The sequence below is a fragment of the Chiloscyllium plagiosum genome, unplaced genomic scaffold (assembly GCF_037043375.1).
Source record: "Chiloscyllium plagiosum isolate Xiang-an unplaced genomic scaffold, Cpla_swu_hap1 HiC_scaffold_7, whole genome shotgun sequence".
Taxonomy (NCBI): domain Eukaryota; kingdom Metazoa; phylum Chordata; class Chondrichthyes; order Orectolobiformes; family Hemiscylliidae; genus Chiloscyllium; species Chiloscyllium plagiosum.
Window position 1 is genome coordinate 98,198,991 of NW_028270145.1, and position 27,596 is coordinate 98,226,586.

Consider the following 27,596-nt stretch of genomic DNA (forward strand, 5'->3'; position numbering starts at 1 on the left):
TCTTTTGTAGTGATCTCAATGGTTTAAAACAATCATTTTGCTACATTAAGACAGTGGTAACCATGACTATTACAACAATTAAACTCAAATTCAACAAATCATAATTATAGAATCATAAATCTACAGTGTGGAGGCAGGCCATTCAGCCCATCGAGACCACATCGACCCTTTGAAGAGCATAGGAGAAAGTGCAGATGTTGGAGATCAGAGTTGAGGGTGGGGTGCTGGAAAAGCACTGCAGGTTAGGCAGCATCCAAGGAGCAGGAAAATTGATGTTTGGGGCAAGAGCCCTTCACCAGGAATGAGGGGCTGAAGAGCATGCCAACCAGACCAACCCCCGCTACCCCATCCCTGTAACCCTGCATTTCCCTTGGCCAATCCACCTAACGTGCACATCTTTGTTCTGTGGGGGGAAATGGATGCACGTGGAGGAAACCCACACAGACACAGGAAGAATGTGCACAGTCGTCTGGGGGTGGAACTAAATCCAGGTCCCTGGAACTCTGAGACACTGTGAGCCATCTTGCCACTCAGTGGCAATAGATCCATATCCTGAGTATTGTGTTTAAAGCCAGTAGAATGAAAGCCTCCACATCATCTTAACCACATCATCGTTCAGGCTGGCTTGGCATCTGCCTTGCAAAGGCCCCTCTGAAAAGGTTCAATGGGATCTTTCTTACCCCATGTTAGAGGAATAATACCTCTTCTGATCAAACATCCTACAGTCTTTAGGACTCAACATTGAGCTTAACAGTTACAGAGCATGAATACTCTGTTCCTTGTCTATCACTTACCCTCACACGCCCAGAGCCTGTCTCAAAATGTGCTGCTTTCGGTGCATCCAACCCATTTTGAATTACTTACTAACCCATTATCATTTATCGAGCTTCTCTACTTCCCTGTCCTACTATCAACAATCCCTTTGTTTGCCTGCCCTTTTCCCTTGGTCTCTTTGGACTTCCTCTCACCACTGAGCCCCACCCTCCCTCCACCCCTTCACCCTCCATCATCAGCATAAATACCACTATTTCCTAGTTGCTTCTGGTTCTGAAGTGGTGTCATTGGACACAAAATGTTAACTCTATTCTCTCTTTGCAGATGCAGCCAGATTTGCTCCATTTCTCCAGTACTTTCTGTTTCTGTTTGTTTCAGATCTCCAGCAGCAGCAGTTCTAGGTTTTATTCCACTCAGGGTCCTGACTCTCGCAGGACCTTGTGACATTAACTAGGTAAAAACAAGGACTGCAGATGCTGGAGACCAGAGTCTAGATTAGAGTTGTGAAGGGCTTTTGCCCGAAACGTCGATTTTCCTGCTCCTCGGATGCTGCCCTTCCTGCTGTGCTTTTCCAACACCACTCTAATCTAGACCTTGTGACATTGTACTGCTGTTTCACAGTCTTAACACCGCACTTGTGCAGGGGCTACACACTAGAGTTCAGAAGAGTAAAAAAAATGTTTGGAATTCTATTTTCAACCAACTTGCTATAAATTCACATCCCCATTTAGTTAGCTCAGAATGGGAGGCCCCTTTAAAAGCAGCACTTCAGCATAAACGCACTGAGCACCAAACAGGAGGAATTACTTCAGCACTGTGATAAATGAGAACAAATTGTATTCAGCAGGAGGAGGGGGAGTGGTTTATCCTCCTCCACAGGCAAACTGGGAAAACAAATGATGGATTTAAAGAAGCATGGAACTTTCTAGATTAAACAGTAGCACAAAAAAAGTCTTGCCAGACCTTCAAGCATGCACAATGAAACCACAGCATCGTAATATTTACCCTCTTAGAATCATGGAATTATACAGTACAGTAAAGGCATTTTAGCCAATCATGTCCTATACCATCCAAAATACACCACTCCTTGCTCTAGTGCCACAGCCTTGAATGCTTGGACACTTCAAGTGCTCATCCAACGACTACCCTCCTAGGCAGTGCATTCATGACTCCTACCACCTTTCAGGTGAAACAACATTTCTGGAGATCCCCTCTAAACCGGCCTTTCACTTTAAAGAAGTATGCCTCTTGTCCTTTATCCTCTGGCTAAGGGGAACAGTTGCTTTCTATTGATCCTGTCCATGCCCTCTATAATCTTATTATACCTCACTCAGGTCCCTCCTCAACCTTCTCCGCTCCAGAAAAAAAAACAACCCGAGCTTGTCCTCATTGCTGAAATGCTCCATCCCAGCCAACATCCTGGTGAATCGCCTTCATTACCTCCTCCAGTGCAATTACATCCTTCCAGAAGTTCATTAACAAGTACTCTAACTTGTCTTAAACAAGTACATTAGTAGAATCTAATGTACAGGACAGCAATGCCCACATGAAATATACAAGACAATCAGAAGATCCTTTTGAATCTCTACAACATTAGTTTCATGAGAATTGTGAAGTATGAAAGCCAGCAAGCCCACTTAATATAACATACACAGCAATTAGAAGTAATATAAACTGATATACAGCGGATCCAGACACTCTATACAATCAACACAGGAATTCTTGGACATCATCAGAAATATACACATAGACAAGGAAGAAACCATGGTCTCATGCGACGTTACGGCACTGTTCACGTCTATTGACAAAGCCCTAGCCAGAGAAACAATAGCCAACCTGCTGAACAGACATAACAGACAACAGGACGTTGAACCCATCAACAAAGATGGCATACTTAAACTACTGGACTTGTGCCTCACAACACACTTCACATTCAACAACCAGATGTACGAACAAATCAACGGAACACCCATGGGCTCACCGATCTCGGGACTCATAGCAGAAGCAGTAATGCAAAGGTTAGAACAAACAGTCTTACCACAAATTCAACCCAAACTCTGGGTCAGATACATTGATGACACCTTTGTAATCATTAAAAACACGGAAATAGAGAATACACACCGGATCATCAACTCCACACTCACAGGAATCCGAATCACGAGAGAGGAAGAAAAGGACAACCAACTCCCATTCCTAGATGTGATGGTACAGAGAACACCAAACGGAGAATTCACCACTAAGGTACTCAGGAAAGCCACACACACAGACCAAGTCCTGAACTATGAAAGCAACCACACCAATACACACAAACGAAGTTGCATCAAGACACTGTTCAAAAGGGCCACAACACACTGCAGCACACCAGAACTGCAAAAAGAGGAAGAGGAACACCTATACAAGGTATTCGCAAAAAACGGATATCCTCGCAATTTCATCAACAGATGCCTAAGGGAGAGACAACAGAACGAGGACATGCCGCAACCCAAAGGACTAGCCACACTACCATACGTCAAGAACATCTCTGAAATGACAGCCAGACTACTGCGACCACTAGAACTTATAACAGCACACAAACCAACAGCCACTCTCAGACAGCAACTCACCAAAACGAAGGACCCGATACCCAGCATGAGCAAAACGAACATAGTGTACAAAATCCCATGCAAGGACTGCACAAAACACTATATAGGACAAACAGGAAGACAGCTAACGATCCGCATCCACGAACATCAACTAGCCACGAAACGACACGACCAGCTACCCCTAGTAGCCACACACGCAGACGACAAGCAACATGAATTTAACTGGGACAACACTACCATTATAGGGCAAGCGAAACAAAGAACAGCCAGGGAATTCCTAGAAGCTTGGCACTCATCCACAAACTCCATCAACAAACACATAGACCTGGACCCAATATACCAGCCACTACAGCGGACAGCTGAAACTGACAACCGGAAGCGGCAGGGACAGGCCACTATAAATGCTGGAGGAAACACCACAGAAGCGCTTCACAGGAGGCTCCCAAGCACTAAGGATGTCACCTAGACAGGGGACGAACGTTTGCAACAAAAACTTCCAGCTCGGCGAACAAAACCACAGCAACGAGCACCCGAGCTACAAATCTTCTCACAAACTTTGAAAACTGATATACAGTCAAGTAAAGTTCTTCTCTTCAGACAAAACCAATTCTTTCATGCTTCAGAAAGGCCACAGAATCAGGAAACACACTCGACAATACAAATTTATTTACCCTCTTGTGGATTCAATCCGGTTAGCGAAATGCGATTTCAATCTGCACCTACCTGCTCCACCATCAAGAGTGTCCACTCCCTCCCACCTGTGTAATTATATCCGGACTCTGGCCTTGCTTCAGATCATCTGCTCAACTCCTCACAACACCCACTCGCACTGACTATTTTGATAGCAACCACCACCCTCTCGTGCCTTCTTATTTTCCACCCTCTCCTTAAAAAGAGTCATAGGAAAGGGAGAGCATGACTCCCAAATGTGCACCAAGTACTATTCACCCAAGACTCACGTTCACTCAACTTGCATTGACCTGCAGGCTTCAAATGTTCCAATTTTAAAATTCTCACCCTGGTTTTCACAAATCCCTCCGCAGCCTCACTTATCTCTTCCTCAGTAACTTCCAAACTGTTTCAATTCTGAAGAATCTGCATTTTTAATCACGTCTCCACTGGGGATGACTTCATTTCTCAAGGACCTCGTCTCTGTGAACTTCAGCACTCATTTCTCCTTTAAAACATTTTCTTAATTCCTTACAACCTGTCTCTTGGATCCAAACTTTAGTTCACCTGCCCCAATATCTTCTTACATGGCTTGCCATCCATTTTTGTTCGATAAAACTCCAAGAAGCATCTTGTGACATTTTACAATTACAAATGACAATATATTTTGGATGTGGGTTTGCTCGCTGAGCTGGAAGGTTCATTTCCAAATGATTCGTCACCCCACTAGGTAACATCTTTAGTGGGCCTCAGGTGAAGCACTGCTGAAAATTCCTGCTTCGCCTGAGGCCCACTGAAGACGTTACCTTGTAGGGTGATGAAACGTCTGGTAATGAACCTTCCAGCTCAGGGAGCAAACCTACATCCAAAACCTCAACCTGAGCTACAAATCTCAAAACTTGCTATGACAATATATAAATGCAAATTGTTGTTGCTGGGTTAACAATCCTAGGTAAGGGCACTGGAATTGGTGTTGGTATATTGGACTCAAAATTACTATTTGTGGGTACTAGTGCAACTCACCAGTTACAATTCTGAAGCAATGTTGTCATGTGTGCCCATGATTGCTTGCCATGGACAGAACCAGAATTCGCTATAATGACCTCCAAGCTTACTAACATTGATTGTCAACGCTCATGAGCAGCAACAATCATATCCATGTTATTCTTATTGAGTCCATACAGCAAATAAATAATCTTACTTGTATCATATTGAATGCCAGAGGCCATTAAAATTACAATAAAAGTAATACAAAACTATACTCTTGTCCTATAGTTAAAAAAACAGAAAATGTTGGAAATACTGCACAGCATTTCCAGCATTTTGTGGTTTTATTTCAGATTTCCCAACATTTGCACCATTTTGCTCTTGATTTGTAGATTTTCCATGTGGTCTGCAAAAACAATAAATTAAAATCTTCTCAATAGATTCCACCTGGTCAGTGACTCTCAGTCACCTTTTGGCTTGAATTCAGAAAGATATTCACTTACCTTGTTTCCAAGTTTCTGTTGAAAGGATTCGCTGCAAGATTACATGAACAACAGCAATCAGTAGCTTTCCAGCAACAGTAATATTCAACACATTATTTTGGTACAGAAGGATAATATATTCAGCAATCCAAAGTCAGTTTGAAACTAATATAGATATATAACTGTGTATTCAGTTCAAACCATAGCCCACAGAGTTTAAAATGCTGCTAATAATGCTGAAAATGCATACCCACTGCACTCAAACACCAACGACAATAGTACATCTGACTTTAAATAAGAGGTCTTGCCAACCCATTTACGTCCAACCTCCCTGAAGTAAACGCGTTCACATAGTGTGTGCAAGGTCAGTGATTTTTATACTTTCCCAATAGCTCATCTTGCAACACTAGAACAGTCAACCACTAACCTCTACACACACAAAATCTTGAGAGATTGTCACCATGTAAGTGAACAGCTGTGTGTGTGGGAGATTCTTTCTTTATAAATGCTGACCCCATTCACAGGGGGGCCCCCAGCTTGAACTCGTAAGAGATGAGCATCAATAACTTGAAGGACAGCAGGTGGTGTGCATCTTGGGAGTGCAGGACAGCAGTAATTATGTGCATTAATTAAAGAAACATCATGATCTGAAATGCGCTGCTTGAAAAGATGATAGAGGAAAATTCAACAGTGACTTTGAAGAAAAACTTTGCTTAACTATGGAGAAAGAGCAGGGGAGTGAGACCAAAGGGATAGGAATGTCAAAGAGTTAGTGAAAGCCTAATAGTCTGAATATCATCTTCTATACTGCAAGATCCTATGACAGGACTGCAGAAATCTGCTGACCAATGTGGAGATGTTCCTCCTATCTACCCAGACCATTCTGAGACAATCCTGGTCAGAAACTAATCTGAAGGTACAGCAGGTAATAAAGAAGGCAAATAGAATTTGGGCATTTTTAATTGAAGGAATAAAAATAGGGAAGTGTTACTGCAACTGTATAAGACATCAGTGAGATTGTATCTGGAGCACTACAATTTTGGTCCCCCTTCTTGAGGGAGGATATATTTGATTTGGAGGAAGTTCAAAGAGATTCACTAAATTGATTTCAGAAATGAGTGGTTTACCTTATGAACATAGATTTCGCAGTTTAAGCCTATATTTGCTGGAGTTTAGCAGAATGAGGGGAGATCTAATGAGGTATGGAAGATGCTAATGGGGATTGACAGAGTGGAAGGATCTTTCCTCGCATTGGGTAACCTAGACTGGGATGTCACAGTTTTAAGCGAAGGGGTGGCTGATTTAAAACAGCAGAGGAATTACTTCACTCAAAGGGTCATGAATATGTGGAATTCACCACCAAAGAGTATGGACACTGAGTCAATTTAAGGAGGAGACAGACAGATTTTTAATTGTTGAAGGGTTATGGAGAGCAAGAAGGAAAGTGGAGTTGAGATTAAGATGAGATCAGACATGATCCTATCAAATGGGGGAGGCAGGGTTGAGGGGCTGAACTGCCTGCTCTTATGTTCTCATGATAAAATATTTTGTCATCTTGCACAGAACAGAGACACTGGATGTGTTTGATCAGTCAAACACATATGTTTTAACTGCCTAAAAGTGAGGAATGTTCCATTGTTGTTTCTCCTAAAATTGGCCTGAGAGTTTTATCCCTCTCAAGATTTTGGATGCCCTGTTCACTGGGCAATGTCATGATCAGACACTAATTAACTAGAAGCCATTTCCAGGTCTCTCTTCACTCAGGGCCCACTTTAACAGTCACATAATTACCTCTCTGCTGTGTTGATCTTCTCGAGTAGCGTCTGCTGGGCCGCCGCTCGAAGGACACTTGCCGTCGTGGTTTACTGACTTTGGTGGTCTGGTATTCCGTTCTGCCACTGGAAATCAATCACTTCAGAAATTAATTCCTGAAATTGCCAGAGTGGGGTAGAAGTACAAAAATGTCTGGTTGCTTCTGATAACTGGAGTCATTCCGTTTTAATCACATTGGTCCCTCCAGCTATCAGCAGAAGCATCCAAGCAGAAAAAGCCCATTTTGTTTTTATTTTGTCAAAAGATATGTTAAACTTGAAGATTCACTCGTATTGCCAAGCTATAAATGTGTGGCTGGCACAACCAAACATTCTGGGTCATAAAGCCTTATGAATTAGGTTTCAAGTAAATGAAAGATCTCTTAGCTCTTCAGGTCAATGCATTTTCAATCTCTGATCTGTGCTGTCAGCTAGACAATGCCCAACTCAAGCTTAGAGAGAAAACACTCAGACAAAATGCATTTGGACATGAGGGTGGGACCTGTATTAAGGTCAGTTTTAACTCTTATCTTTTCAGTCCATGAATGTACAACCCAGTCATGTATCCATAGAACAGTCACCTGGGGGTAAGAGTGCCCACAGAACTGAACTCCAATAGGAGTCAAAACCGTTAAAGAAAATGGAAGGAAAGAGAATGTGAGGGAATAAAATTTACAAAAGACAGTCAAGGAAAAGATGGGCTGTTTGATAAGAAAAGTTAATGGATGTCATTAAAATGTTTATAAAGGGGTCATGTCGCTGCAGATTGAACATTATTACATTTCACCACTTTTCTTCAAGGGATTTGCTTCCTTAGACAAGGAAACATTTAACTCAAGTCAATTTTAGAAGTAACACAATCCAAATAATTAGTGCTATATAACACAAGACAACTCCAGAACAAAGTGGATCAAACTCTAATGCAGCTACCCTATGGTTATGTGAAGAGACAGTAATGGGATAAATTTTCTATCTGCACTGATACACAGATTACCCAATCATATACAGTTTGATACACTCACTCAAACCCCCTGTTATATTGCACTGTAGACCATTTAATCTGTATTAGTTTTTACGTTCCACAAGTCTCTTTAAAACCCTTTTCCTCTAATTATATCAGCCCACTCTTTCTGTTCCTTTCTCGCTCTCAATCTTTTATCTAACTTCCCTGTAAATGCAGCCACACTATTCATTTTAACTATTCCTTCTGATAGTAAGCTCCTCATTTTAACCAAACTTTGGGGAATGAAAATTCTTTCAATTCCACCCTGAATTTGTTATTAACTATTTTATATTCTGGATTCTGATTTTGGTCATCCATACATTTTATCCATCTATATCATAGACTCCCTACAGTGTGGAAACAGGCCCTTTGGCCCAACAAGTACACGCTAGCCCTCAGAGCAGTAACCCACCCAGACCCATTCTCCTACCCTATTATCCTATATTTACCCTTGACTAATGCACCTCACCTACACATCGCTGAACACTATGGGCAATTTAGCACGGCCAATTCATTTAACCTGCACATCTCTGAATTGTGGGAGGAAACCGGAACATCCGGAGGAAACCCACGCAGACACGGGGAGAACGTGCAAACTCCACACAGACAGCCGCCCGAGGCTGGAATCAAACCTGGGCCCATGGTGCTGTGAGCTGAAAATGTGTTGCTAGAAAAGCGCAGCAGGTCAGGCAGCATCCAAGGAACAGGAGAATCAACGTTTCGGGCATAAGCCCTTCTTCAGGAATGAGGAAAGTGTGTCCAGCAGGCTAAGATAAAAGGTAGGGAGGAGGGACTTGGGGGAGGGGCGTTGGAATTGCGATAGGTGGAAGGAGGTCAAGGTGAGGGTGATAGGCCGGAGTGGGGTGGGGGCGGAGAGGTCAAGAAGATGATTGCAGGTTAGGAAGGCGGTGCTGAGTTCGAGGGATTTGACTGAGACAAGGTGGGGTGAGGGGAAATGAGGAAACTGGAGAAATCTGAGTTCATTTCCCCTCTCCCCACCTTGTCTCAGTGAAATCCCTCGAACTCAGCACCACCTTCCTAACCTGCAATCTTCTTCTTGACCTCTCCGCCCCCACCCCACTCCGGCCTATCACCCTCACCTTGACCTCCCTCCACCTATCGCAATTCCAACGCCCCTCCCCCAAGTCCCTCCTCCCGACCTTTTATCTTAGCCTGCTGGACACACTTTCCTCATTCCTGAAGAAGGGCGTATGCCCAAAACGTCGATTCTCCTGTTCCTTGGATGCTGCCTGACCTGCTGCGCTTTTCCAGCAACACATTTTCAGCTCTGATCTCCAGCATCTGCAGCCCTCACTTTCTCCTCCCTGGTGCTGTGAGGCAACAGTGCTAACTGCTGGGCTACTGTGTCACCCCTAATCTACTTTTATCAAACATTGCTTTCTTTAAGACCTTTACTAAGACATGACACAAATTAACTCTTTTCCAAATGATAAAACCCAGCTTGTTCAATCCTTCCTGAAAATCATCACCCTAATAACCTCACCATTAGACCAACGGTCCATTGATGTTTATGGTCTCATTAGAGAATTCAGAAAATAAAAAGCTACCACCTTCTCCGCCCTATACAACCCTATTTAGATTCTTGTTCCACATGTGACTTATTAACATGCCAGGCGAATGAAGGGGACACAATACAAAATGGCGAAGAAGTGGGGATGCAACAGGATTGCCTCACACATCAATAATATGAAAAAAAGTGCTTCATCCAGACACAATAGTCACAGTCTAAACCATACCTACAGATGTTCGACCAAAACTTCTACATTTAGGTTCAACCTACTCAAAAAAGTTCTAAATATTCTAATCAGCAATGTTTGGGGATTGCAGCATCAATAAAGGCAATCAAGCAGAACTTGCTCATTTATTGCTCTCAGAATGAACAACTGCTCATCATGGATAGCATAATTAACAGCTTCCATAAAAGGCCCTCCCACTAACTGAGAGGGTGTAACAGTGACTGAGGAAGGATTTACACAGAGTCAACATGGATAGACAGGACAAAGTTCAACAATCAGGACTAAAACAGGCCCTCATATGAGCTGTCCATTATCTCGCTAGTGCCATAAACTTGCAAAGACAAATATGGGGAGGGTCAGCCACTTAAGGCTTGAAGTCCAGTCTGTGCAAAACCTAATCCCACATTCACCAGGAATCCCAACTTCAGGACATGTGTAGTCATTCACTGTAACACAGAGAATGAACCTGTACCTACTAACCAGGTACATTTGTTGGTGACATCTAGCAATTAACATATTAACTTCAATTTGCAAAGTAGACTCACAACGAGGATACCAGAAGTGTGAAATTATAACCAGTGCTAAAGACTGAAGAGGTCCAATCAAGACTCAGTGATCTGACAGGGAGTATTGAGGAGTCTGGACATATCTGATAGGGAAAGAAAAACTCTCCCTGCTCTTCTAAGGATTGATAATGAGAGGGACACAGATTTAAAGATTGATATATGAAACAAAAGCAATATAAGAAAGTATCTTTTCGACAGAGCCAGTGATTAAGGTCTGGAATGCACTGTTTGAGATAGTGTGATTCAAATGAAGCTTTCAAAAGAAGAGGAGACTGTTACTTGAAAAGGAACAATGTGCAGGGTATGCAGATATGTCAGGAGAATGGGAATAAGTCAAATACATATGCAGAGAAGAGGTACAGATAAGATGGACTGAATAGCCTCCCACTGCACTGTAACCATTCTGTGAAGTCTTCAAAATCATGACAGGGGTATAATAGATTGGATGCAGAAAAGCTGTTTTCACTTGTGGGAGAGTCTGAAGCAGGGGGTCACAAACAAATTTATTTTGTCAACTGAACAAAATTTTTTTTTACCTGGACAGTTGAACTTGCCATCGAGTGGCTCAGGTTAACAGCACGGTTGCATTTAAGGGGAAGCTAAATAAGTACCTGAGGGAGACAGGAAGGACAAGTTCTATTTACAGGGCAAGCTAAGGCAAGTTGTGAGGAGGTTTATGTAAACTGTAAACAGGCACAGACCAGAAGGTCTGTGTGTTGTAAATGTATATAATACCCACAACGTGAGCTGAATTTGTATTATCCTTCTGGAAATCCCAATTGATAACATGGATTTAAAGGTATACAGGAGAAAGTGAGGACTGCAGATACTGGAGAGTCAGAGTCGAAAAATGTGACGTTGGAAAAGCACAGCAGGTCAGGCAGTATCCGAGCAGCAGCAGAGTCAATGTTTCGGGCATAAACCCTTTATTGTGTGTGTGTGTGTGTGGTTGAGAGATAAATGGGGGTGGGGGTGGGGGTGGGGGTGGGGGTGGGGCTTGGGGGGCAGGGAATGTGGCATGATGATAGATGGAGGCGGGGGAGTGTGATAACTGTGATAGGTTGGTGGGGAGGGTGGAGTGGATAAGTGGGAATGAAGATGTCCCCTCCATCCCCCACCTCCAACTCTCCCATTCGGCAACACCTCTTGAGCTGTTCCATCTGTCCATCTTCCTTCCCACCTATCTGCTCCACCCTCCGCTCTGACTTAACAGGCTCACACTCCACCTCATCCACCTAACACTCTCCCACCTACCTGTCCCCTGGCCTCACCCCACCCTCCCTTTTTATTTCTAAGCCCCCTTCCCCTCCCTCTACATTCCTGATGAATGGTTTATGCCCAAAACATCGACTCTCTTTCTCCTCAGATGGTGCAAGACCTGCTGCGCTATTTCCGGCACCACACTTTTCAAATTTAAAGGTATACACTCTGTTAAACCAACAGTCACATCATTTTATTATTCGAAGATCAGACCCCTATCTACAAGTGCTTTCTCGACATTAATGCGTTTTCAATGAGTTTCCATTTTTACTTCATCTGCTAATCACCTTCATAGACTCTTCCACCCTCCTGCAAACATGCTGTCGGGTAATTTAACAGATCCCTCAGTCTCTGACCACCTTACCTGTATCTGAACCTGGAGCCCATCCGCACAAAGGCTATCTGGTTCGACTTCTTCTGGACAGGTCCCCGCAGTCGGAAAAACGCATGGTGTTCCACAGCACATTTCCAGAGGTGTTTGCAAGCCTTTGGGTGATCCAGTCGGAATACAAAGGTGTGTTCTTGTTCTTTCCCCTGGTAGGGGGGGAAAATAATTATGTTCAAGTCATTCACTTGCTGGTCTCACTGGGTTTTGTGCTGTTCTTTATCGTAATGGATGCCACATGCGACTTCTTAGCACACAAGGCAGCACAGCATTCCGAAATGTTTTTTTTTTGTTTTACCATGGTTACCATTCCTTCACTGTCCCAATGGAAAATAAAAATGCATTGCTCTGCACAATGCAGTTCCAGGAAGTCCCAGGTTTTCCTCCCACCCATTCGGGACTTTTACTGAATTCAAATTCCACCATCTGCCATGGCAGGATTCAAACTCAGACTCCTCAGGCCATTATCTGGGTCTCTGGATTAACAATCTAACAACAATGCCACTCAACCATTGCCTCCCTATTCTAGACCTTCCCATGAAGGATGATAATTTGCAGCAGATCATGCCAAGTGACCAGAGACTACAGGGTGGATTTTATGCTCACCTGACCTTAAGGTAAAGTGAGGGCTCATATCCTGTGACCTGCCCACTGCTTATCCTGATCTGGGAGCTACTGAATGAGTAGGTCGCCCACTCGCCCTTAGGTTATCTGAGGCCCTTGAGTTGCTAATTAATTGCCTCACCCCAGCCCCGGCCAGTGGCCACTATTTTGCCTGTGGGTGGAGACAGGGTGTTGTAGGAAAACTCCATACTACTTGGAGAATAACTGGTGTAACGGTGGCTCAAAGTGCCATCTACAACCTCCTGTGTCGATCAGAGAGCACCCCACCCCACCCCCTCACAAACATCCTAAGCATTATCAAATCCTCTAGCATCTTTGCCCCCTATTCTCCCCAGCCCTTCTGATCCCTACCCACCAACCTTCCAAATCCAGTCTTCACCATTTCTCCCACTCCACCGACCATGGCTCCACCTCTCCAACAATCTGGGCTTGGCCCCAGAAATACCCTGGATTTCCCCAGGTCCAGGTGCCCTCTTTGTTATGACTGCCTGCAGTACCAGCTATGGACTCTATTCTAGCCTGCTGCTGATGCCATGAATACAGATGATTGGCCAATAGTTCTTAGAGGGAGGACAACTCACTCTAAAGCAATGGTGAAATATTGCAGAGGGGATCTCCTCACTATGGTGGGTGGACTTGTCACCAATGTTTCTGCCAAGAGATGGAGACCCCCAAAAAATCCAGGTCTTAGAGAATCTACCAATAGGTCAATTTCACAGACAGATTACAAACCTGGCCTCATGAGATTTAAAAGCATCTGATAGCAATTTAAATTAATATCCTATTCACGCAAACTGGAAAAAGCAATGTTAGGAAGAGAATAGAATTTTTTTGTTAAACAGAGTATATTACCATCAAAGAAATAGTGAATTCCAGTTTTAAAAAATATTCCCTTTAATATCTCCCTTCAATAGTGTCTTTTTTCTATCAGAAATTATTTTGGCCACTGCAAATTAAAGAGAATTCCCACAAAGGCAAAAACTGCTACCTCAAGAACAAGGCAATTGGAATTTAGAGCAAGGCCCCAGCCTTTGTGCAGTTAAAGGGAAAATGTTGAGAAGGAGAGGTAAAACCAGAGATGAAGAGTAAAGAAAGGAAAAGTTGGCATTTATAGAACCTCATTTCACTATCTCAGGGCCAGCCAACATGCGTTAAAGCCAATTTAAAACAAAGCGACAAGGGAAGCAAAAACTGTCAATTTACACACAGCAAGCTTCCACAGGCAGCAATGAGGTAAACAAATGGATAATCTACTTTAATTGCAATGGTTAGGAATAACATTCACCAAAACTCTTGACAATCTCTCCACTTATGTTTTGAAAAATGTTGTGGGATCTTTCACAGGATCTGGATTTAAAGTGTAATTTGAAAAGGAGGCATCTCTGACAGTGCAGCACTTCCTTAGCATTTCATTGAACTGACAACCTAACTTCTGTGTTCAACTCTCTGGAGTTGGACTTGGGATCCAAAACCACTGAACGTGGAAAACAGTGATGAGCCAAGACTGTCACAATTAAATATGAGGCAGAACGAAGAGAAGAATAAACACAAGGAAACTGGGTCCTGACAAAACCTACACCCCAAAATATCACTCTCTCCCCTAATTTGAAGTTGATTTACAGAATTATGAAAGATTCTGTTTGGAAAATAAGTAAAAAGGGTTGGGAGATGGACACGTAGTTATCGGCCAGTTAGCTGAATATTTGCTATCACAAAAATTTTAAAGAGTTTATAAACATTTTAAGAGTAAAGCATTTAGAAACGTAATATAATCAGAGTGCATTTGGCTTCATAAAGGGGAGCTCAGGCATGAGGAATGTATTGTGATTCATTGAAAACATAACAAGCAATATATAGAAAAAGGAAACCAGCAGTTCTACTATATTTGTAATTACAAAAGTTGCTTGTTAATGTTCTGCTCACAAGGCAATTTAATAAGAGCCCATGGTGTTGGGGTCAGTATGAGCATAAATAGAGGACTGGCTAATTAATAGAAGATAGAGTTAGGATAAAGGGGCATTTTCAGGAATTGCAGCCTGTAACTGGTGAAATGTCAGAGGGATCAGTGCTGGGTCCACAATTATTTACAATATATATTAATGATTTGGATGAGGGAAGGAAATGTAATGTCGCCAAACGTTGGCAATGACACGAAAATAAGTAGGGGGGAATGTGATATAAGGTAATTGACCAAAACCTGAAATATTATGCAGGAAAATATGAAATTACGTAATGAAGCAGCAATAGTTTACAGCTGTAAATAATGTAAATGGGGGAAGTCAGCAAAAGGCTGCAGCATAAAGGGATTTGGTATTCTCATGCTTGAATCATAAAAAAAAACTAGCCTTCAAGTTCAGCAGGCAATGGGGAAAGTGAAGTGACTGTAGGGAGTAAAGTAAAAGTAGGGAGGTCCTGTTAAAAATAAACAAGGCAATACTTATATCGCACCTGGAATACTGTGAGCAGTTTTGATCTCATTATCTAAGATATTAGATGCAGTCCAGAAGTGGCTCATTAGCTGGAAGACATGGAGGAAATGTCCTTATGAGAAGATGATGTGGAGGTGCCGGTGTTGGACTGGGGCAGACAAAGTTAAAAATCACACAAGACCAAGTTATTTGGAAGCACTAGCTTTTTGAGCGCTGCTCCTTCATCAGGTAGCTGTGGAGCTGGATCATAAGAGACAGAATTTATAGCAAAAGATTACAATGTCATGCAGCTGAAATGATATATTAAACGAACCTAGATTGCTGTTAAGTCTTCCATCTTTTAGAATGGCTTGCAGATTTTGGTTCATTATCATGTAAATTCCAGAACTTTTTTTAAGTCACATTCTCGAGATAACTTAAGGTTTTATGAAAAAAGGTGACATCTCAGCTCAGACAATGCATTAAAAGTGTGAGGTTAGAATTTATCTGTATCCCAATCTTGAGCCAGATTTGAGCCACAGTTGAATGGGGTGAAGGTGGAGTGCTCCGAAAGCCAGTGCTTCCAAATAAACTTGTTGGACTATAACTTGGTGTTGTGTGGTTTTTAACCTTATGAGGAGAGGTGGAGCAGGTTCAGCTTGTATTCTTTGGAGTTTAGAAGAATGAATGCAAAGAGACATCATTGAAATTCTTAGGGTCTTGATAAGATGGATGAGGACTGATTGCTCACCTGTGAGAGAATCTAGGACCAGATGGTAGAATCTCAGACTAAAGGGACACTCATTTAAGACACAGATGAAGAGGAATTCTTCTCTTCCAGGATAGTCAAATCTGTGGAATCCTTTACTGCAGAGCATTATTGAGGTTATGCCGTTACATATATTCAAGGCTGGGATATAGACTTGTGGTCAATAAGAGGAGCAAGGTTTATAGGGAAAAGGCAGGAAAAGTCGAGTTGAGGATTATCAGATCAGCCATGATCTCACTGAATGGCAGAATAGACTTGAAGAGCCAAATGACCTATTTCTGCCTTGATGTTTTATTAGTCATTCCACTTTAAGCCAATATTTAACACAATTATCAATGTCATTCGCTATCCTCAGCCCCTTCAGCCATCAGTCCTATGAAAAGCCTCATGTAATTTATCTTTCATAATTCATAGAAAGGTATAACCTGGCTTTTCCCCTTCACTGTGTAGTTCCATAATTTTCAGCTTCTCTTTCTGACTTCCAGCATTTACAGTATTTATTTTCCTTAGGGGTTTGAAATATTTAGGCACTGGCATATTCAAATATGTAGTGGTATTGTGATGATGTTGCCCCTTTAACAAGGTTATGATGTCCTTGGTTTTTTTCAAGAGGGGTTGTAAAGTCAGTGGTGCCAAAATGGCTAACTGACACTGCTTAAGTCAACAATCAGAGGAGACTTTTAGGGTTTTTAAAAAACAATTGTACAATGAAAGGGGAGTGGCCACTTTTCCCAGTTCAGGTTTCTTCTAGCTTGGTTTAGTTTTAGCAAACAGTTAAAAACTACTGGGAAGCTTGAGAAGCAGCTACAGTGAAAAGAGGTTCCATGCTTCTACAGAAGTCTTGCCTGCCTGTAAGAAGCTGTGTATGAATTTACTTTTTGCCAAGGACTATGTTGATAGGATTTTGCTGGAATTGGAACAGCATCATTACGCTGCAATTGAGTTGGCTAGGTTTCAAATAAGTAAAGTTATTCTAAATTCTGTTTTTTGTTTCTGTTTCATCTGTAGTGTGTAAATACATTTTGTTTTGTTTAAAGCCAAGTGATTTGACCAGCTGCATCACTTCTGGAATATCTATCTCACATCTGACTAAAAACAATAAAATTTGAGGGTCTGGGCTACCTTCTTAAAACATTTTGAGGAGGTCTGACCTGGTCCATAACAGTGTCAATTCAGTGGTGAAAGGTAATCACTTACCAATTGAATTCTACAACATCTGTAACTTGGGAAGATGAGGTTTCAATAGGAAGTGCTTAATAACCTTAGCGTTCGATAGCTCATGGCATAACAGGGCCATTTGGAGTCATACAGATAAAGGAAGTTTCAGATCAAGGATTTAGTGCGTGCGTGTGCGTGTGCACGCGTGTGTGCTGCAATTAATCTCAGATTTTTTTTGTGCCATGAAGAGGAGGAGGAGGAGAAGGAGAAACACTTATGACTGTTGTTAGGGCGTCCCGACACTTATCGATCAAGGAAAAACTCAGCAATTCCTTGTGATGAAATTTCCTGCTAACTTACACTGCAGGCTTGATTAGTCTCAAGAGTGAGGCATTGGAATAATGGCAGCAACTGTTGAGCTAAAACTTCAGTGCAAGCTCTGACTTTTAGGAATGGGTGAGGATATAAAAGTAACGGTGTCATTATTACTTTGGCCCCAAACCCAAAAATACACCTGATACACTGAGAAACACAATATTGTTCCTATCTTCATTTGTAAAAAGAAACTGTCTCGCATAAAACTACTCCAATCTTGTTCAGCACTGCTACCTTATCCTTTTCTGGCAATGCAATGGAAAGTCACCACAGCACTGCTATAGGTAGCTTTTAAGAACTCCGTAAGTTCTTAAAAGCATCTGAATCTCTAAATTTGTGAGGCATAATGTGTGTCTAAACTGTGCCATCATGGAAAACCCTCAAACCCTTGTGGAATCTTTCCAATCCAGCTTGTGTAGCTGCCCAGATAGAAAGACAGCCCACCATTTGGATACAAGACTGTAATAAACACTATCAGTGGAATTGGGCTCTCTGACAACACTGGATGAAAATATACTTAATCAATCACACAAACCTTCATATTTCAGCAGCATTTGGATACTGTTGTATAAGTTACTTCAGACGTGACCTTCAGGAGAAGGTCCAATTTGCTTATGTCACAGAGAATTACCTGCACATCAAAAAATAAATTTGCAGCATCTTTTGGAAAAAAACCCAGCTAATTCGGTCAACCGACCGGTTGATCTTCCCTAATTTTCAGATGCTGCTCACATACAGCATATCAATCATATTCAACCAGCTTAGTTAGTTTTTGGTCTACCACATCCTTGGGACAGAAGCCTCATCTAGCAACAAGCCTGCGAGTTGCAACTTCTGCAGGTCTCTCTCATGTGGGTTGGAAAAAAAAGGTCTTCCTTACAATTAAAAAAAGGATTCTCCATACCTTAGATAGGGGTTTACCTCAAGCAACCAGTTTTAGTTGTTGTGGTTCTGTTCGCCGAGCTGGGAATTTGTGTTGCAGACATTTCGTCCCCTGTCTAGTTTTAGTTTTAGTTGTGTAGTTCGTGTTGTGGGGTAAAATATCCTAAGGCCAACCATGGGCGTGTAATCAAACAAGTCACTCACACCTAGTCTTCTAAGGATATATCAAAACAGCTGACCAAACTATTTGGTTTTAAGGACTGCCTTAAGAGAGAAATATACAGACGTGTAGTTTTAGGGAAGGAATTACAGAATTTAAGGCCTGGACAGCTGAAGGCATGATCAACAGTAACATTGCAATATTTAAACTGGGTATGGAGAATTGCTGAGATCTAGAGAATGTTGTAGGTGGCTCCAGAGATAGGCAGGAATGATGCCAGGGGGCAATTGTAAAACAAATGGTAAGAATTTAATACAAAAAATGTAATTGATGAAGGTGAACCTAACTTGATGCGAAGAATGGCAAAGGGAGCAGAGACTTGGATGAGCTCAAAGCCAAAAGCCACAGTTGGAATTGCTGAGGCTCGAGGCGACAAAGGAGCAAAGATGTTCTAAACATATGCTTGCTTTTTCTAACAATTTACTTTTCTTTCTTGGCAGATTTTCTGCCCTTCTCTCAGAGTCTGTAGTTGGGCTGCAATTACGTGTGTTAATGCTGCAAGTGCTTAATGACTGTTAAGATGGAAGCCTCCCTTAGTTGCCTAATTACAGTAATCAGATTCTAAATGATCACACATTTCATGCTCATGTCTTCACCTGAAGGCACCAGTCTGGGCAATTGCTACCTTGCAATAGCTCACCCAAGTGGCCACCTTTCTTGTATGAATCGAGGAAATGAATATTCACCAGTAAGTCAGCCACAGGCAAGCACCACCTAGCCATTACTGAGATGCCAAGTCATGTGCTCACTTGGAATAATTCCACATGTTCACTTAAAGCAGACAACACATTTCATTAAAATCTGGAGCACACATATAATTTTGAACTTCCACAGCCTTGGAGTAGTAACCGGGTGGAGTGCCCGTCAGAGTGTGCGAGCAAGAGCAAGGGAGTAAGCTCGGGAAAGAGAGAGTGCGAGCAAGAGTGAGGAGGGCAAGAGCACGAGCGTGAAAGAAAGAACGAACAGAAGGAAACGAAGAGGAGAGAATGAAAGAGAGAGAACTAAACTATTCTGTCAAAGGATGCAAGAGAATGTAGATTTTCCATGATGGCACAGTTTAGACACACATTATGCCTCATAAATTTAGAGATTCAAATGCAAGTGAGTTGACTGCATTCAGGTGTACAATGGTATGGACTTGAGGCACAGCAACAATGAGAATGCAAGTGAAAGTTGAAGAGCAAAAACAATGAAAGGGCTGCATTAGAATATAGTAGTCATGATTTGGAGTTGGACTGGGGTGTACAAAATTAAAAATCACACAACTCCAGGTTATAATCCAACAGGTTTAATTGGAAGCACTGGCTTTTGGAGTGCCACTCCTTCTACACACAACCACCTGATGAAGGAGTGGCACTCTTAAAGCTCGTGCTTCCAATTAAACCTGTTGGATTATAACCTGGAGTTGAGATTTTTTTTAACTTTGCATTAGAATAGAGGAACAAAAATACTTCAGGTTTTGGTAGAGCTTAAAAATGTTTCCAAGCCCAGCAGCAGCCTTTGCCATAGTTGAAGAATCAAGCTGTTGTGGATATTCCTAAACAATCTGTTATTCTGTTGCAGCACAGTAGCAATGTCCCTGCCTCTGAAACTAAGGATCTGAGTTCAAGGCCCACTTGTTCAGGTGTGAGCCACAGTTACAATAATCTTGGTATTGCTTATTCAAACAACTCTTTTACTTAGATTGGAGAAGGTGGATATCCCAATTCACACTGGAGCACTTCAGGTTTAAAGGAAACCCCAACACACAATGGGTGTGTTGCACGGTGGCTCAGTGGTTAGTACTGCTACCTCACAGCCCCAGGGATTTGGGTTTGATTCCTGCCTCGGGCGACCGTCTGTGTGGAGTTTGCACATTCTGTGTCTGCATGGGTTTCCTGCAGGTGGTCCGGTTTCCTCCCACTATCCAAACATGTGCTGGTCAGGTGAATCATGCCAAATTGTCCATAGCGTTAGGTGTACTTGTCAGGCGTAAATATAAGATAGGGGAATGGGTCTGGATGGGTTACTCTTCGGAGGGTTGGTGTGGACTCATTGGGCTGAAGGGCCTGTTTCCATACTGTAGAGAATCTAATCTAATCTAACAACACATGCAAAGTGAAGCTAACAATAAGGAACATGTATGAACATGAATAAATAAATCATGATCTGCCACTGTGCGATGGGTCTTGAAAAGATGTTATGGACTAAGGTGTTCAACAGGAGAGGTGGTTGACAACAGGCTTGTCCTCCAATCCACACCATGACATCCCTGCAGTGGATCAGCTGTAGTCTCAATGAAACAGTGGAACAGACTTGATGGACTTAATGTCTCATGGTCTACTGCAATGCCCGAGAACCCATTTGCCATCCTTCATTGGATTGGCCAATTGGGTAAACCAGGGTGGACAATATAAATCACAGCCAAGTAGCTGTTGTCACAGGTTCTGATCCCATTTGAGTCTGACATCCTGAATCCTGCAGCAAAATCCTGCCTACACCACAATTCCCAACATGCCTGGTGTGATGCAAGCTAGTCCTGACCAGATTGAGACAGTCACTGCTAAAACTCTGCCTTACCTGCTCATCGTCTTCCACTACCACAAGAGTTAGCTTGCTTTTCTTGAATTCCAGTTTGATGATCTTAGGCCTGAAAGTAAGGAGAATGAAACATGAGCCACATACAACGCCAAAATAACTGAAGCAGCAGGATGTCTCCCTCTCCAGATTGAAGCACAACTTTTCTAACACTTACTTATTGCTACTATAGCAATGGGACAGTGATCATTCTCAAATATAACACAGATGAAGCCACTATACGCCACACACAATTGACATATGCATTTAAAACATCAGCCCAAACATTTCAGCATATGTAACAGAACACCTCAACTGCATTGCAACACTCCAATCAAATAGCTGCTTTATTGGAACGTGGTTAGCTCTGATGGTTAGAGCGTGGTGTTAATAATACCAAAGTCATAGGTTCAATCTCAAGCTGCCCAATGTTGCTGGCTTCAACTCCAGACTTTATTTCTGGCAATGGCCTACTGTTATTATCACTAGACTATTAATCAAGAGACCAGGTAATGATTGGGGTACCTGGGTTTGAATCTTGCCACAGTGGAATTTGAATTCAATAAAAATCTGGAATTAAGAGTCTAACAATGACAATTAAACCATTGTCATTTGCTGAAAAGAAAACCCGTCTGATAACCTTCATGGAAAGAAATTGCTGCCCTTTATCTGGTCATACAAGTGACTCTATACTCATAGCAACATGGTTAACCCTTAACACCCCACCCCTAACCTGCTGAGTAATTAGGGGTGGGTAATAAATGTCCACAAGCTGTGAATACATTTAAACAATTAAATACTGACAGATAACCTTCAAAGCAATAGTATTCCTTGACCTGCCAAGTGCCTTCTTAAAAAGGTAGGCCCGTATCTTAGAAAATAGGAGAAAGGATAAGCCATAAGGCCCTTTGAGCCTGCTCTGCTATATAATATCATCATGACTGATCATCCAACTCTGCACCCTGTTTTCACTTAAGCTCCTTTGATTCCTTTAGTTGTAAGACACACATATTTCCTCCTTAATGGAAATATACAATATTTTGACATTGACTGCTTTCCAAGACAAAGAATTCCACAGGTTCACTCTCTGGCTGAAGAAATTTCACCTGATCTCAGTGCTAAATGGCCGAAGCCATTTCCTCAACTGTATTCCCCAATCCTGGTGAAATCTTTAACTTAGGTGCATTACAAAAGGAAGACTGAACTCACCAGAAAAAGAGTCCAATCTTTGTTTCACCTTCAAATACCAACACCCCTGTTGGGGTCAGGCCCAGGCTGTACTCATTTTCATCTCTTCCCTAATTATGAAAACAGGATTAAAAATTACAAAGAAGAAAAGGCAAGTCTGTATCTGTGGTGGAAAAGGGTTATCAAAAATGGAATAACATCCCTGAAAAGGTTGATTAGAACACATCCTAACTCCACCCAAAATTAAACTCAGCTTAAACTTGAGGAATGTGGAAACTGAATCTTGATTAACAATAAAAGCAGAAAATGCTGGAGAAACTCAGCACCTCTGAAGAGAAACAAAGTAAACACTTCTGAAGTCATATCGCACTCTAATGTTACTCTCTCCCCACAGGCTGGCTTAACTTCTCCAGCATTTTCAGCTTTTTATTTCACATTTCCCGCGTGCGTGGTTTTGTGTGGCCCTTTGTTCGTTCTGCTTGGAATTGCAGCAGAGCGGGGAGACTGGGTCCATTTCCGAACACCATTATGGGACCCTTGCTGCAAAAGCACACATTTGAGAATGAAGGCAGGAACAAGCTCAGCTGTGACATACGCCTGAAAAGGTTGCTGAACTGGAAACTTGGGCTGGATTTTCACCTCGAAGCCAGGACTTGGTGGGGTCAGGCCTGTTCCCCAATATTATGGTCCTGTCTCCTACCTTGCAGGGCCTGTCCTCAGGGTTGGCTGGTTAAGGGAGGGGCTGGATTGTGGGCTACTGTTACTCACAGCAATCCCAAGATGGTAAGGGGGTGGGGGGGGGGGGCAGCAGACAGAAGCTGAAACAAACAGGTTAAAAGGGCACCCCCACCCCCACCCATTCTGTTCACTGGGACACCCACCCAGTTCTACAGATGACCACTCACACTTCGACCACCTCAGTATAGTAAAACCAGTCCCCCAACTTCATTTCTCTCTTCAAAGATGCTGCCTGAACCCTTTACATATCTCCAGCACTGTTTGGATCTCATTCACATCCAATCTAGTTTAAATTCTGGAAAACAGTGAATACATCCATGACAGCAGCATTGTTTATCTTTCCAAATTCACACACTCCTTATTTTGATCCAACAAAACCAGAGAAAAACTCAGCAGGTCTGGCAGCATGTGTAGAGAGAAAGCAGAGTTAATATATTTAGATCCAGTGACCCTTTTATTCAGAACTCACTCACTTTGACCTTGTGCATGTCCACTCCGTACATCTCCAGCCATTTAGCTTTATTGAGATAATTTATTTCTGCTTGAGATGGTGACTGACCCCTGCAAAGAGAGAAGATTTCTTGTAAAATTCCCCTGCTCACCACTATAGCAGGGTGGCTTAAAGCATTCTTTACTTAAAGCAAAGCACAGCACCTGTTTGGAGTTACAACAAACCTCTAACGAGAGAAGAGGCCATTTAACCTAAAAGCCCCACACCCTACATCCCCCAGGAAAAGGAGGCAATATCAGACCTGCATTCTTTCCATTTCTCAAAGATGGCAAGCTCCATTTCTTCGGTCTGATTTGGCACAAATCTGAACTCTGATACAAAGTCTGGGCCATGCTCAGAGAGATCGCAGTCCCCCACCTCAGCTGTAATCAAACAAACCAGAGGAAAACAAAAATAGATTCAACTAACGAAATGAAGGTTTTGAACTACAGCATACCCCTACCTCAACTATGTACCCCATCAATAAGAAGGACATTTGCTATTTGATCTAAGAACTGACAATAGCACTCCAAAGTCAGATTACTAGGAAGAGCAAAGGTAAAAGCCTAATGAACACGAGTGGACACTGGCAACATCATGTCACTAGCTAGTCCAGTTGCCTTCGCGACACCCAAGTGAACTTAAGAAATAGAGGCCTGTTCTTCAAGCCGATTTAAGCTTCATTGTTGGCAGGTCAAATTTCAACAATTCCATACCTGGCAAAACTGTGAAGCACCTTGACCAGCTGTTCAAGGTAACAATAACTTCCCAAGGACAACTCAGGAGGAACATTAAACATCAGTCTTCAAATAGAAGGTTTTTTTAAAAATTCATTTGTGGGACTTGGGTGTTGCATGCAGGGGCAGCGTTTATTGCCTGTTCCTAGTTGTTGTTGAGAAGGTGGAGGTGAGCTGCCTTCCTGAATCGCTGCAAAACCACCTGCTGTGGGTTGACCCACAAGCCATTAGGGAGGGAATTCTAGGATTCTGATCCAACAACAGTGAAGGAATGACGATATCTTTCTAAGTCAGGAAGGCGAATGGCTTGGAGGGGAACTTGCTGTGTAAGTGTTCTCACGTATCTGCTGTGCTTGTCCTTCTAGATGGAAGTGGTCGTGGGTTTGGAAAGTACTGTCTGAGGATTTTTGGTGACTTTCTACAGGTCTTGACAGTAAAATCACAAAACGATTTAGTTTTTAAAAAAAAAAAAGGTATAATGGGTCAGTCCAATCTTTTTCAACAAAATTCACTGTACAGAGAAATTCCAGTCATTTGAAAGTCATCCCAAATAATTCATAGGTACTGCCAGAATAATATATAACTACATTGTTCACTCCACTGTCTCTCAGATCCTCTCACCTTGGTTATAGAGCTTCGGAGGCAAGCCAGCACACATGATCTGGTTCTGCTCCAAAATGACCCACATCTGGAGCAGATGAGTACGCTTGGAAGGTACTGCAAGAAATCTCTCAATCCATACAACACTACAAAATTATAACCACCAGAAGCTCGAGAACATGATACCAGCTTGTTGATCCATCGGTCATAAGATACCGTATTCACCATTTCCTGCTTTTGAAGTGAAAGGCAAAACACTCCAGATGTCATACTCATCAAACATCATCCCCAGAGTCTTTCTGAGGATTATCTTACCATTGGGTAACAGCAGGGCAGAAGCAGTAAAATAAGGTTCGACCCAATCTCAGCTTCATTTCAAAAATAAAATACACGTGACTTTTTAACCTTTATGCAAAAGCAAAATAATCAGAATACCTCACCCTGAATGGCGTAGGCTGACAGCTGGACAGATGTGTCAAAAGGGCATTCTAACCTGGATAATTGAAAAAGAAACAGGTTTAGTTTACAATAGTAAATACAAAATTAAGTCCTATCCAAGACACTAAATGGCACAACGCCATAAGGTGATGTGACTTGGTTCTGTGCCCACAATTCACCATCCAAATGCGATTCCAATCATTGTTTGGTTTCAAGACTGCAAGTGAAAAGTTACCCATTTTCCAACCCACAAGGTCAGGTTAACCTGTATAACATACCTTTACTTCTAAGTGAACAGGCTGATGGGATTGACACACAAACATCATAAACTAAAGGTATTGAATCACATTAGTTCAGGTTTTGAAGTATGCATTACTTTGTTTTTGGTAATGTATCATAGTACCAACCCTCAGCATGAATGTCTTAAATGCTGAACCACTTTTCTTTGAAGTACTTAAGCAGTATTTGTAGGAATGAGTGGTACCTGTCTATTTGTCTTATAACAGTAGAGATTCTCAAGCCTGCTCCACCATTCAATAGGACCATGGCTCCACTTTACTGTCTGTTCTCCACAATCCTTAAATCACACCTTTGTCAATCCAATGTATGTCTAACGCAGCCCTGAATATACACATTGATTCATATTCAGTGTTCTCTGTGCAGGCAAATTCCAAAAGCTTACACTATTTGGAGAGAAGAGATTTCTCCTCACCATCCTAAATTACAATTATTTATTTTTATATCTGCCCTCTAGCTGATGAAACCCCAATGAAGGGAAGCATCCTCTGAGCATCTACCCTGTTAAACTAGCTAAAAGAAAGGTCAATATCCCACATGCCTCCCCATTACTTGCTGCACATACTTACTAAGGTTTTGTGTTTCATGTAACAAGAATATTCATGTTCCATTGTACCACAGCATGCTGCATTCTCTCCCCATGTAAATATATTCCACTTCTCTATTGTTCCTGGATGAGTCACACCTTCCAGAAACTCTCAGGCGAAAGCAGCAGCATCAATATCCTCTCAATTAATACAGCACGGGGTGGCATAGTGGCACATTGGTTCGCACTGCTGCCTCACAGCGCCAGGGACCTGGTTCAATTCCCACCTCGGGCAACTGTCTGTGTGGAGTTTGCACGTTCTCCCAGTGTCTGCGTGGGTTTCCCCCGGGTGCTCCGGTTTCTTCCCACAGTCCAAAAATGTGCAGGATGGGTGAATTGGCCATGCTAAATTTCCTGTAGTGTTAGGTGCATCAGTCAGAGGGGAATGGGTCTGGGTAGGATGCTCTTCGGGACTTGCTGGGCCAAAGGGCCTGTTTCCACACTGTAGGGAATCTAATCTAATCTAATCAAAGCACCCTAGCTTGGGATAAATCTAATCCTTTCTTCTTTCCTGCACTAAAAAATCTCCCAAACCACACCTTAAGAAATGCAATAGTGCAATGTGAAATAGGTTGCTTTGGCAGTAAAACTAAAAAAGGAGAATATTACTTAAATGGAGAATAACTGCAGAATTCCAACGGACAGAGGGAGCCAGGTGTTCTTGTGAAAAAGCCACAGAAGATTTATTGCTTCCTGTACTTGCATATTAAGAGGAATCAGGCTAGGCCCACAACTATTTACAATATATAATTAATGACTTGGATGTGGAAAGTGAAGGTACTTTCTCAAAGTTTGTGGATGACACAAAAACAGGTAGGGTTGCAAATGATGAAGATGACAGAGCCTGCAGAACGACAGACAGATTAAGCGAGCAGGCAAAAATTTAGCAGAGTGAATATAATGTGGGGAAATATAAGATTTGGCAGAAAGAAGAAGAGCTGAATATTATTTAAATTCTGCAGAAAGCTTTGGGATTAAGGGATTTAGAAGTCCTTTTCCATGAATTACAAAATGCTAATATTCCAGCCCAGTTTAGGGAAGACAATTGGATTACCTCAAAAGGGAATGGAGAATAAAAGTAGGAAGGTTGTGCTAAAATTATCCAGGGCACTGGAATACTGTGAACGGCTTTGGGCCCCTTATCCATGGAAAGATATACTGGCATCAGTGGCATCCCAGAGAAGGTTCACTCGGCTGACATGTGGTATAGAGGGACTGTCTTATGAGGAGAGGTTTGAGTAGATTGGGTCTGTA

At 42.2% G+C, this 27,596-nt stretch overlaps 1 protein-coding gene across 2 annotated transcripts in view; it reads right to left on the reverse strand.

Annotated features, from left to right (window-relative positions):
* The window catches only part of epb41l5 (erythrocyte membrane protein band 4.1 like 5), a 168,144-nt gene that overhangs the window by 64,587 nt on the left and 75,961 nt on the right, over positions 1-27,596 (reverse strand). For both annotated transcript variants that reach the window (XM_043694224.2, XM_043694226.2), the window contains exons 6-13: positions 25,462-25,514; positions 23,947-24,067; positions 23,668-23,755; positions 22,478-22,566; positions 21,272-21,341; positions 12,256-12,425; positions 7,286-7,392; positions 5,516-5,546 (exon numbers count right to left, since the gene is read on the reverse strand). In XM_043694224.2, coding sequence (XP_043550159.1) covers positions 5,516-5,546; positions 7,286-7,392; positions 12,256-12,425; positions 21,272-21,341; positions 22,478-22,566; positions 23,668-23,755; positions 23,947-24,067; positions 25,462-25,514 — 729 coding nt within the window. The remainder of the gene's footprint in view (positions 1-5,515; positions 5,547-7,285; positions 7,393-12,255; positions 12,426-21,271; positions 21,342-22,477; positions 22,567-23,667; positions 23,756-23,946; positions 24,068-25,461; positions 25,515-27,596) is intronic.